General features: G+C 40.7%; 1 protein-coding gene and 1 long non-coding RNA gene across 4 annotated transcripts in view; both read left to right on the top strand.

Annotated features, from left to right (window-relative positions):
- TRPM6 (transient receptor potential cation channel subfamily M member 6) overlaps positions 1–5,399 on the top strand; it is a 194,674-nt gene extending 189,275 nt beyond the window's left edge. For 2 of the 3 annotated variants that reach the window (XM_079925535.1, XM_079925534.1), the window contains 2 exons: positions 1,597–1,703; positions 4,242–5,399. In XM_079925535.1, the coding sequence (XP_079781661.1) occupies positions 1,597–1,703; positions 4,242–4,375 (241 nt within the window). In that variant the 3' untranslated portion in view covers positions 4,376–5,399. The remainder of the gene's footprint in view (positions 1–1,596; positions 1,704–4,241) is intronic. The other variant, XR_013828939.1, reaches the window with a different exon arrangement.
- A 151-nt stretch (positions 5,400–5,550) lies between these two features.
- Positions 5,551–12,834, top strand: part of LOC307188710 — a 44,404-nt gene continuing 37,120 nt past the window's right edge. The window contains exons 1-2 of the long non-coding RNA XR_013829046.1: positions 5,551–12,317; positions 12,425–12,458. This is a non-coding gene — a long non-coding RNA (uncharacterized lncRNA). The remainder of the gene's footprint in view (positions 12,318–12,424; positions 12,459–12,834) is intronic.

Here is a 12,834-nt window from a genome sequence, read left to right as displayed (position 1 = left end):
TACATATTATAGTAATTTTGATTCTTTTGTCTTAACTTTAACAAAGCTCATAGAGGGAAACAGTTTTGCTTACAGCTTTTATCTGAGAATCAATGTTACATTTCTAAGTTGGGAACTTTCATGCTTTATTGGGGGGAATGAAATGGCAGCGTGGAATGCAAAGGAGTGAAATATTCCAACAGGGTCATGCCAGAGAGACGATAAAAGGAATTCTTCAGTTTTAATGACTAAAATAACGCCTTCATTTTTCACTTTATCAGCATCATAGAGTTCCAGTACTAAATATTGCGTGCTTCTCTTTCTTTGCCATATTTGGTTTCACCTTATAGAAGTGGTTCCTTAGCAGATGGATTGAAAGAGGAATAGTTAACAGAGGCAGCTTATGCAGCCTGGTAAATACCACCAGAGCCGTATTTTGTAAGGGCGATTGAGTGACCAGGAAAGTTAATCCTGGGTGTCTGTTCACGTTGTCTTCCCGAGAGATTTCCTCCACCTACTCGCCTCAGAGCAGAGAGGCAATCTGAGATCAAACTGACATCAGCCCTCATTCTGAGCTTGGCACATCTTCAGAGCAGCTACTGTTATTCTGCCAAAAGGAAGTGGAAATTGAGATAAATGTTTCAATACTCAGATGGAAAAGTCCATTTTTACACCACATCCCTTTTGAAAAACCGCATTCCTTAGAAGCGAAATTTATTGTTTCCTTTTGTGATAGTTTGCTTTTCTTTTTTCTTAAGACGTGGTATTTAAGAGCAGTAATTGAGTTCAGATTTTAAAATGTGCTGTTTCCCACTCTGCATGTCATTAAAATAAAATATTAGCTTTCATAAAGTTTCTTTGGAAGTGTTTCTGGTGTGCTCTATTCCTTGGTGTGTAGAGTGTCAGCCGAAGAATAATGGTTGTGAATGATCAAATAATGGATGAACGTTGATCCTAAAATCTGCTAAGGATCTATTATAATTATAGAGCGTTAAAAATGTGCCTAAAATATACTGATTTACTTCCACAAAATCATCATCTCCTAGTTGTCTTACCTTTTCACGAAGAGCCCAGCTATAGCAGTTTGCAGGGTAGAAGTAGCTATCAAAAGAGCCATGAATACTGGGTTTCGGGTTTTGTCGGGCTTTTGTGTTTGAGGACATTGGTTATTTTCAGAAAAGTATGTGGGTTTGAAACAATGCATATCAATTTTTTCAGAAGGGGTGTTCCAATACTAAGTTTATTTTACTTTATACTTACCTTTCGGGTATTCTAGTAGACCAGTTGGTAATGAATGTCATTCTCTCACCTCATATGCATTAAAAAGGGTCTCACTGTATTTTGTTTTAATGTGGTACATAGAAAATTCACTTTTCTATCAGATTAGCGTGGAAATGAGTTTCACAGTAGGTCTTGGAGTTGGGTACAAAGATTGAAGTGCATTTGAATTTTAAATTTGCAAACCTAACATTGTTGCTTCCCCAAAGTGCTCTGTTCTTTGTTGGCTCCTTCAAGTTTACTGGGTTACTATGGGATACTGTTCGGTATCTCAGAGAATCCTAGTTGAGCTCCTTTTTCTGAGCTGTGATCTAATTGATATTCTGATATTTCCTCTAGATCAAGAGGAATGGTGTTTGGACCAGCCAATTTAGGGGAAGATGCAATTAGAAACTTCATTGCAAAACATCGTTGCAACTCCTGCTGCCGGAAGCTCAAACTCCCGGGTATGCCCCCAAACGATTCTATTTTTCTCTAAGTAAATCTCTCATTGAACAACATCCATTGTAACCTGGGATAGAGTAGAAAATCTTAATCACATTTTTATCTCATTCGCAGTTGAGGCCTGACTTTCTGACTGCAAATTTTTCAAGTCTCTAAAGGGATTAAAAGGACAGGGATTTACTTCAGGTTCTGCCAAAATGTGATAAAACAACATTGGGCCCAATACTTGTCACAGTCTCTCCAAGGGAAAAGTTCCTCCTACTTAATTGGGGCAAAATTGGACAGAGGCAGGTCTCTGTTCCCCGCCCCGCCCCCTCCCCTTTGGGTCTTGAGTGGTGCCCACAGAGTTTCTATTCTATTCTTATTTACTCATTGGACACTTGGGAGGGTGTGGCATGGAGGGAAACAACAGCTATCAATTAGAGTAGTGCTTTTCACTATAAAAACCTGCCACTTTCAACATACATCACAAGGTATATTTTAAAAATCTGATTAGATAATGTGACACACTTTCTCTGAAACTAATAGAGTCAGCACAGAAAAATATTTCTAACATAAAAGTAAGCGGCTGGAGGTTTGTGTCCCCCAGATTGGCAGCCCCAGCTCTGCTGCCTTTTTTCCTTTTATCTCAGAAGGGATGCTTTATGACTGTCTCAGCTTGCTCACTAATTTTCTAAGGTTGCGCCACACTCGTCCTTAGAATGGAATTTCACGTCTTTTAAGCTGAGTAGCCCTTCCAGCCTTATCATAAATGATCAAACCCTGAATTGGAAATCAGTAATATCCATTGTAACCTGGGATGGAGTAGGTGTAAATTTACAACAAAGAAAGGCACTTTCTAATCTTGTTGGAGTTAGAGGTAGGAGTTGCCCTTGTGGGCACGAGGTAGCAGAAGACTAGGGTGTGGAGCAGATTCCAGTTCCTGTGGGAGATAGCTTATTAGCCAGGGGTGGTGGCGGTGGGGACATCAGACTGGAGCAGTACAGACAGGAGGGGTCTCGATGTCTTCTTGGAGCTGCCCAGGACCCCTTCTCACAAACCACCCAGAAGAACTGGGCAAAGAGATCAGTCCATAGCACATTGACCAAGCTGCCCAGTGGCCTCCTCTGGTCAGAAGGAGGCCAGGAAGGAGAGGGGGCTGGGCTGAGTGGCATCCAGGCCCCCAGGTAAGGGCCCTGTGGGAGGCAGGAGCTGACACATATCTCCGTCCCGTGATTGCAGGCTGGAGTCCAGCCCATTAACTCAGCATCCTCAGGCGCTGACCTCTTCCCAGGACTGATTCATTGTTTCCTGGGCAGGGCAGCTTCTCATTCTTGATCAGGGACTGTATCTGGTCAGCCAGGAGAAAGGGGGCCTTGAGGCATAACTCACTGCTTCCATCCAGTTAGCTCTTCCGTATGATAAAGATTTCCTCCCTCCCTCCCTTCCTTTCTTCCTTTCGTTCTTTCCCTACCATGGTGGCTTTTGAGTAATTCAATAATTCCTCCATTTCTGGACCTAATCCTTGCTTCCTTTCAAAACCTTAGTTAACACATTTAAATGGAGATAAAAAAATATCCTCATTTACTTGAACATTTGGTAATTTGAATTTTAAAAAGTTTAGCTCGGAAAACAGGATTGGGGTGATTTTTCTTTTTGTTTATGTTTTACTTTTTTTTTCTTTTCTTTTTTTTTAAGAGAGGCAGTTCAGGATAGTATAAGAGCATGGGATTCATAGGTTGAGCTTACATCCCAGAAATGCTTTTTGCTAGTTTTGTGACCTTGGCCCTCATTCTCATCTGTAAGCTGGGGATAATAACACCTATCTCATAAATTTGGCGTGAGGGTTGAAGTGATGTAATTACTGTTGGTTATTATTAAACTATAATATGTATTAGTTTTATGTCCAGATAATCCCTATTTAACATTAAAAAATAATACAAGGAATGCATGTTTAAGGTTAACAAATTTAATCAACACAGCATACAGTGGTTTACAAACATTTAAAGGTCACTCTCCTCCATAAGTTTCTCCCCAAGGGTTACCTTTATTAGTGATTTCTTTTGATAATTTCCCTGTGAAATTAAAGAAGGAGGCTTCAGGAAGCATAAGATCTGATAATTGGATGAAGTCTTTATAGGTGCAGCCAATCCTGAGGTACAGCTTTGTTGCAGAAAACTGACCATTGACATCCCGAGTCCACCATTTTGGCTGCACTCTCTGGCTCTGCCATCATTCAACAAGTGAAAATGCCCTGTTTCCAGTTTGGCCTCACTTAACTCTGGGCAGGTCATGTCTTATAGGGCACCGTGTATTTAGTCAAGCAACCAAAGCTTGCCTCCCCTGCCCCAGTAAACACAGCCTTGGGGAGTTAGAGTCACACATGTGCATGGTGGGGTGTAGTTTGGACATGGTTGAGGGTTTGAGTTTCACATATCAGTGGCCCAAGGGAGCAGAGTCCTCTCTGAGCACTTGGCCTAAAGTCCTGAAGTCCAATCTATCTGTGTGAATATTGTGTTCTTAAGGATTCTCTATAACTGTCTTAATTGTCTTCCTTGCAGATTTAAAAAGAAATGACTATTCCCCCGGAAGGATAAATTCCGCCTTTGGACTTGAAATCAAAACTGAACCAGCTGAGGAGACTCCAGCAGAGGAAGAGGGTAATAATTCTCCAGAAGACCTCACACGATTGTAAGAAAGGGAGAAGTAAGAAGATGACAGCCCTTGCCCTCCCTTCTATGAACTCTATGGTAACAGGGATTGATTGATGTAACACTGGTTATGTCAGAGCCTCTGCCGGGATGGCCTTACCCTGAGGGCCTCCTGGGACATGCCTTCTGAGCCTCATGTCTCCCCTCCCCAAGGACCTCACTGGTGTATGATGAATGGCTTCTCCTAGATATTGACCTGTGTGCAGGGTGCTTTGCGTGTGTTCGTCATTCTCAAGTTGCACAAGAAGACAGATGACTCAGCCAGGAATGCTGCTCTTCATACCTCATTCCTTGTGCAGAATGCTGGGCACTAAAGAACCAGGCAGATAAATTTAATTTATTTTCTTACTATGTGTGCAGACTCTACCCTCCACTATTATTCATCACCTCACCCACATATTGTATTTATGTATATATGTACATAAAAAAGTCACTTGACTCCCTCCTCTCCTTTCCAGCAGCATAGGGCTTTGAAGAGCGACACAAAGGAAAACAACGGAGTAAGGGTGTATTTGCACAGGCTGGAGCACGCTCCGGTACAAACTAACCAGTAAAATGTTAGCATCCTGGTGAAATCTAGATGGGTTTCAATATTGTCAGTGAATCATATGATAACCGGGCATTTCAGGTTTCTCTGGAAGAGAGGAAAGGGAAATCTAAAACAAACACCCCTGCATCCTCTTTTTTTTAAGGGAACAAGGATATATAAAACTAGAAATTATTAAGAAATGTTTTCCCTTCCCTTACGCTCAGGGACACTATTGGTTAGAGAGTTGATTAAGCCAACCTCTAAAGTATTACTCCCTTTTTCAAAGCTGGGTATATAATGTTACAAGCTAAATTACTTTATGTCAGGTCCTATGAGGAAAGATGGGGTTTTTGAATGAAAACATGTTTCACAGGTAATCGCCTGGTTGAAATACAGAGTTCTGGTGGCTTTAACGAGTGCTGGAGTGTATATTTTAAGTATGGCCTGAGCACATGTGATCGGTTTCAGTGGCCTGAAGAAAGGGTCCCTGGAAGCCACACTGTACAGCAGTGGTCCCCACCCTTTTTGGCACGAGGGACCGGTTTCGTGGAAGACAGGTTTTCTACGGACCGGTTGCGGGGGGGTGGGGGATGGGGGGGATGGTTCAGGCAGTAATGCCAGTGATGGCGAGCGGAAGATGAAACTTTGCTCACTCGCTGCTCACTTCTTCCCGTGCGGCCTGGTTCCTGACAGGCCGCAGACCGTTACTGGTCCGTGGCCCCGGGGGTCGGGGACCCCTGCTGTACAGCATATTCGGGGGATCGGTCATCCCTCTTTCGCACTTATCAGGGTCACCCTACCTCAGAACAAGCACGAACTGTTCACACAAGGAGGAGTTGGAGGGCTGGGAATCTTCTCCCCACTCTTCCTGCATCTCCTTTCCTCATTATAAAGCGTTCCAATCTACCAGCAACAGACCTCCTGGATTTGAAATTTTCAACTTATCTTTCTCGTTAGCCCTTACATTAGCTGGCTTGCTTTTTAACTCAACACTCCTGCCTTCTGAGGTTATACTTTGGGGAAATGTTGCCCAGGGATAGGGGAATGGAAAGCCAAGGATTTGATTTGCCAAAGATAGTGTCTGGCTCTTGTGAGATGCGCAAGGGCTGATTTACAGCCTTTTTACTTTGGTCTTTGGGGTGGTGGGAGGTGGGAAACTTGGGTGATTTCTTGATTGCCAATGAGGATAAAATGTTAATGCTTTTTTCAGAGCTTAACTGCTTTATCCTATTCTGCAAATCAATAAGGGATCTCTTTGTGCTCACTTCGGAGCCGTGTTCAACTATTGGAAGGAGGCAATTTGCCTATCCAAGCCAAACTAAAAGCATTAATTCATTGGTCAAATATTTGTTACCTGGAATGGAACTTGAAAAAACACGTTTTGATTTTAATTTTCTGTGTTATGATTTTCTCACTCTCTTTTTAAGAAAAATCACCCGAATAACATTTTAAAAAGGTGAACCAGCTGCTGGGCAAAGGTCACTGTGGGATAGCTTGCATGCAGATACCAATGTGACAATCATGACTTTGATTCATGACCACAAATGAATGAATTCATCCATTTGGTTAATTTTATTCAACAGATATTTATTAAGTGCCTTCCCTGTGGTGTGTAAGTGATGAGGGTGCAATGAACATAACATTTCTTTGCCCTCAGAAAGTGTTATATCTCATGTTTCTTTCTTTTTTGGTTGTTGTTACAAGTTTGGATTTCTGGTGAGTGCTAAAAAATTTGACTTCTGGGCAAATGTTGAATCCAGAGATGTATTCCATACACTATCTGCCAGTGGGCAGTAGGTTCAGACTGGAATAAGAGAATTAGGGCAAATAAAAGGACATAGATGGGGCTGGTTTTAGGAACCACTGAGGAAAAATGGATTGCATAATCCTTGTATGAGCCCTTAGCCAATCTCACAGATGGAAATCTGAACCTGGGGACCAGAGAAGCAGCCAGGTTCCGGGGAGTCCTTCCTGAAGGCATCCTGTGCATGGGTATTCCCCTCCATGGGGCTGTACATCCCTGGAGTGACTTTTGCCCCACGACATCTTAAAGCTTCTAACAACTCTGGGGAATGAGATCAGATATAGTTTTGGGTGTTCCTCACCCTGTTATTTTCTGTAGCTTTGCAAAACAAGTACCGGGTGACTAAAACTTCCCTACCAACCATTTAATCAAAAATTGAAAAAAAAAAAAAAATTTTGTTGTTACTGTTTTAGTTGAGACGGATCACTCAGTTTCTAGAAGTCATGACACAGATGCTCCTGCCATGGCTTGTTACCCTTCTCCATCAGTCACCGGCATCTAGCACGAAGTGTGGCACATAATAAGCTTTCAATATTATTTGTTGAAAGAAATAATAAAACCCTCACATGATAATGGATTTCATTCACTAGTTAATAAATCAGATTTGCATTTTTAATCTAGAAGGGAATGATTACCAATTCCTTAAGACCCAACACAATTCTTTTGATCTCTCTCTGTTTTAATTTTCCAGGAAATAGCTTTTAACAGCCTACACCTTGTCTGTTGAATTCTCAACCAGTTCTTGCCCTTATCGTTGTGGCGATAATACCAGAGTACCGTCCTTCTTACTGGTGACTATTGAAATGAGATGATAACTTCCCAGAAACTGCCTAGAAATAATCATCACTTTATTACCCTTTGAAAAGAAGATTGATAGAAAAGTCATTTGAAAGATGGTTCATTACCATGCCCTAGTACGATTTCTTTACTCACATCTCTCCAAAGCATGAGAAAGGGAGGATTATTCTCTGAGGTCGGAATTTGAAGGCTGTGTGTTTGCCTCTTTGAAGTCTTGGTATTTAATTTTCTGTAGTCATTTCTTGGGCAATTTTCTAAGAAACTAGTTGAAGCTAATTTATCATAAGTTAAAGTCAAATGACAGAAAAGATTTTTTTCTCCCTTAGCAGCATTTTATTCCACAGAGGTTAGCTTCTGAAGGAAAATGAGACTTAAATAGCATTTCAGATCTCCAGCCACATGGATGGGTACACAGAATAGAAAGGGTTCTGGAAACCACACTGATTTTTTTATTTAGCATAGTTATTATTTTGTGATTTTTCTTCCTGGACCTTGATATACAGATAATGAAATGCTCTCCTAAAAATAATTAGTTAAGTTGCTTAATTTTTCAAAAAGAAACTTTCAGTCCTCAAGAGATAACAACCCTTGGTCTCTATCATTGGCCGATTTGGTTTAACTTTATATAATTCTTTTAACCTTTGTCTTAAACCCTAACTCTGCAATGAGATGAGGTAACTTGCCTTACCTTTTCAAACAAAGGCAAACAATAATGAGAGAGCATTTATAAGGTCCTTTGAGAATCTCATTTGAAAGGCTTCTCGTGAGCATGGGATCCAGTTCAATAAGTAATAAGGGGTTTTCATTTTTCATATTATGTGACCATTATTTCATGTTTACAGAGGATGCTCAGTGGACTTGTTTCAGTATAAACACAAAAACAGTGGTTTCTGCTGTTTCTCTCTTTCCAAGGGGAAAAAGCTCATTGCCCCCTTTTTGTTTTGAAACTTAATTAAAGTAGTTCAAAATCAGGATGTTCCCCATTTTACAGTGTCTCCTACTTATTTTGTTTATTGATGGATTTAGGTTTACACAGCTAACGTCTTTTGCCACCTTCTGCCCAAAGAAAGCCTTCCAGGATAGGTAAAGTCCAAATCTGACAGCATCATTGGTGATATTTTTAGGAATGAAAAAAGAGCAGGTTTAGAATCTTGATATTTGCAAAGGTTGATGTTTTACAAAAAATTTAATTAATGCTGATTTAGATTTTGTCAGTGTAGTGCTGTTTAATAGTAAGAAAATTCTGCCTATGGCTTGCCAGTGTCTTTTAGTAACTAACTTCCTTTAGAATTCTCGTCTTCCCCTAGTGGTTTTCATTTGTTTGTTTTTTGTTTTCATTTTGAACCTTTAGAAATTCCACCTGCTATATTAGTCAGAAAGTCCTTACAATTGTTATGGTAGAAACCCTTTGGCTAATGACTGTCCAAATGTGGACATAATAATTGCCTTTCACTGGAGGGATTTGGGGGAATCATCATTGGTGTCATGTGATTGCACTTTGGCTTCTAATGAATCTTTTTCTGTTTATCATATTGGTCACCAGTAAGAAGTCACAGAACCTCAGGATGCTTTGGTAACCAAAAGAAATCCTTGGTGTGTGTTATGGGCTGAATCGTGTTGAAATCCTAACCCCCACTACCTCGGAATATGATTGTATTTGGAAATAAGGTATTTACAGAGGTAATTAAGTTTTAATCAGGTCATTAGGGTGGGCCCCGATTCAATATTACTGATATCCTTATAAGAAGAGGAGATTAGGACACAGACACACTGAAAGTGATGATCATGTGAAGACCGAGAGAATGCAGCCACCTCCAAGCCAAGGAGAGAGGCTCGCAAGAAACCAGACACACTGACGTCTTGGACTCCCAGCTTCCAGAACCGGAGGAAAGAAATTTCTCTTGTTTAAGTCACCCAGTCTGTGCTGCTTTGTTATGGCAGTCCCAGAAAACTGTTACAGTGTGTTGCCATGGAATTCCCTACTTGCCCCTGGAATTTTGTAGAAAGGGACTTGGGGAGCAGAGATGCTGGCAACAACAATGGAGAGAAGGAGGAGGAATGACCGTTGGTTGCATGTATCTGCTGTGGGAGAGGACAGAGAATATCACGGATGGTGGCAGGACTGGTGAATTATTTTATTGAGAGAGTAGAGAGTGATGTGTTCTGGAGATCACCTGAGTGTTACAGAGGAAAACAAACATGGGCCGGGCTTCATGACATGGGGTGTTTGCCTACTGCTAAAGGGCTTCTGGGGATTGGAAGAGAGGTATGGTGATGATGTACAGTGTAGTCCTTAGTTTTGTACAACTTCCGTATATATCCTATTGAAGAAATACTCATTGAGCTTTACCATGTGTTATGTCCTGACCCTAAGGTTAGACCTATGAGATAAGATCCATTTCTGTCTTCAAGGCTCTCCAAAACAAATAAGGAGTTTACAGTATACTGATTTGTCATTGCCCAGCAATGATAATGATTATAGTGGTAACTTTTAAATATTATTATTATTATAGGCAATGTGTGTTGAGCACTCATTATGTTCTAGGCATTGTGCTAAATGCCCATTACAAAGATTTGAAAAGGCTGCTTATACGTTAGGCAACTTAATTAAGTCAGCTACCCAAGGAGGAGCCAGGATTTAAAGATCAATCAAATCAATGACATAGATGCTAGGCAATACTAACCAGCACACTTAGAATTACTAGAGCGTGAATCCCTATGATGGTTTGAAACACAGATTTGGAAGTCAGACCTAACTTAGGCCACTGGATGAGAAAATCCAAACTGGCGTTTGTGGAATGTTACCTTGTGTCCTCTCTGTACATGTCATTGTCAAGGAAATCTTTGCTGCACAGTAAATAGCCATTCATAGAGTGTGGGTCCATGGTAGAGGCACTTCCTCTTGTCATCATCAGAAGGTAAGTGCAAGATGATGAGTGGGTTCTTTTGAGTCTGGCACTGTGTCTGCCAATGAATTTTTCTGTTTCCACTTGCATTTCTGTCCTCCTTTTATGTCTTCCTAAAAAATTAGATATTTGTTGGTCAATGCAGCAGCTAACTATTTGATAGCATCTAGTGACATTCCAGTTTATCAATTTATAGTGAGAAATAGAATCTATGCAAACGACAAAACCTTTATCAGTCTGACCATCACACTGTGTCCCTGGAGGCCTTGGAAGCTGGATTATAATCAAAGGGTTGCGTGAAGTGCGTGGAACCAGAACAGAGTTAGATAAATCACATATTGAATGGTTTCAGGCTAAGACATCCTGTTTCATCCCATCTTCTCCAGAGGTATGGGCCTTCCAGTGGGAGTGGAATACCCAAAGTGTGCAATATTCCAGACTGATTCCAAAGAACTGAAAGTGACCAGCCTTGAGAAATATGGATGATAATGAGAATTATTTTTCTCACGTCTTCCCTCCCTCCCTCTCTTCCTTGCGTCCTTCCATGCTTCCTTTCTTCTTCTCTCTTCATTTTCCTTTCTCTGACTTCCTATTTCTGTTACATCTTTTTATACTACACTAGCTGCAAATATGAACCAAGAAACGTCATTAATTTTACCTAAGTGAGGTACCTATTTTTCCAGAAATGTAGAATTAGAAAAAAAAAAGAGAGAGAACTAAAAGGATAGATGAAAATAATGAGATTTAAAGAGATTGTGTTTCACTCAAAGTTAATATAACTATATTGTCTGAGGAGAGACTAGAACTCAGGCCTTCCAAGTCATCACCATTTTTCTTAATAATGACTGAATTTGAGTTAAGGCAAATAATGTTCTCTTGTTGTATTAAACTTCTTCTCTGTTTTCTTAAAAAATATTCAGATGTTTCTGTGTGTGAATAAGTCTTTAACTAGGAAATCTTTATAAGGCTGTCATATGGGTCAAATAAGATTACTTGTCTATGCTTTTCAAAGAGGATAATTCATTAGGTATCTGATTTTAGAATTCTAGTTGCAAAATGATATTGCAACTTAATGACTAATGATTTTAATATTTCACTTTGCTTATTTGTATGTGTGTATATAATATGTGTGTTTGTATAAGCAGAAAGTAGCTATTTGAATACCAGGCTTGGGCGACTGTTGAGATTTCAGTGAAAAGACTCTGTAAGACTTGGATTTCAATGAGTCTTTCAGATATTTCATTTTATTTAGGATGATTTGTGATTATTTCCTGTTGTCATAAAAGGCCACTTAAGCCTCTGGCATGCCTTGAATTGTCCCAGAAGGGGCTTCATGGAATAGTAGAAAGTTCTCTAAACCCTGAAACCAGGTGGACTTAGGTTTGAACTGAAGCTCTGCCACTGAATAATTTGTTACCTTGGGCAACTTGATTAACCTCTCTGAACCCAGCTTATCATATGAATATGGTACGATGATCTGTTAATATACCAACTTACCTTTCTTCTTGCTATTCTCCATCCCAAGACAGTAGGTGGATGCCCTTGCCTCAGGACCGTAATGGCTTACTGCATAAGTTGCAGGTCCCAATATGACAGCCTCTCACCAAGACATCTGGAAAATTGATGGGGGCTGGAACTTGGAGCTGGTGAGGCAGAGGAAGCCGACCCTGAGAAGAGAAGAGAAACTCACTCCTGGAGTCAGGGAAGATGATGGTGTTTTGTGTAAGAGGCGTAGGGCTTGTGAAGGGCCAGTTCATGGATACCAGGACTGACTAAGAGCTATGGCCTGAGAAGTCACAGGGAACAAGACGTGTCCATGCTAGTCATGGAGCACGTGGAGCCACCTGCCTGTGAGTGGAGCCCGTGGGCCTGTGGGCCTGATGGCCAAGGTTAGAAGCCCTTCTCTGTTTTCCAAGCACCCAGTGAACTGCTTTTGTTCTTACATGTTTTGGAATCCCGAAATATGACTGAGACTAACTCTTTTATCCTTTTGCAGAGAGCGGACCTCTCTCTAGATTTAGGAAAATAAGGTAATGTGCCATTTCTTGTACCTAAATGTTGTAGAGCAGATTCATCTGTGTAACCTGATGTCTACCAAGCAGGAGTAGTCTGAGAATTAGAGATAATGTACATGGAACACCTAGTACAGTGTCTGGCACACAGTAGTCATGCTGGGAAGTTGTTAATCATTATTATTGAAGATATTCTTATTTTATCACCAAAACAGTTTCCCACCCAGGATTGGTGGAGCTGGAGATGCTTCTCTCTTTTTAAAAAATAGACTTTTTTAAATGACCAATTTTAGGTTCACAGCAAAACTGAACAAAAGGTACAGAGATTGGCCTTATACTGTCTGCCCCCACACATGCATAACCTCCCCCATCTGCTTCTCTTTTCAAACAAAAG

The sequence above is a fragment of the Stenella coeruleoalba genome (genome assembly GCF_951394435.1).
Source record: "Stenella coeruleoalba genome assembly, chromosome: 7".
Classification (NCBI taxonomy): Eukaryota; Metazoa; Chordata; class Mammalia; order Artiodactyla; family Delphinidae; genus Stenella; species Stenella coeruleoalba.
The sequence above is the reverse complement of the archived record's forward strand: the minus strand, read 5'-3'. Positions and strand labels throughout refer to the sequence as shown.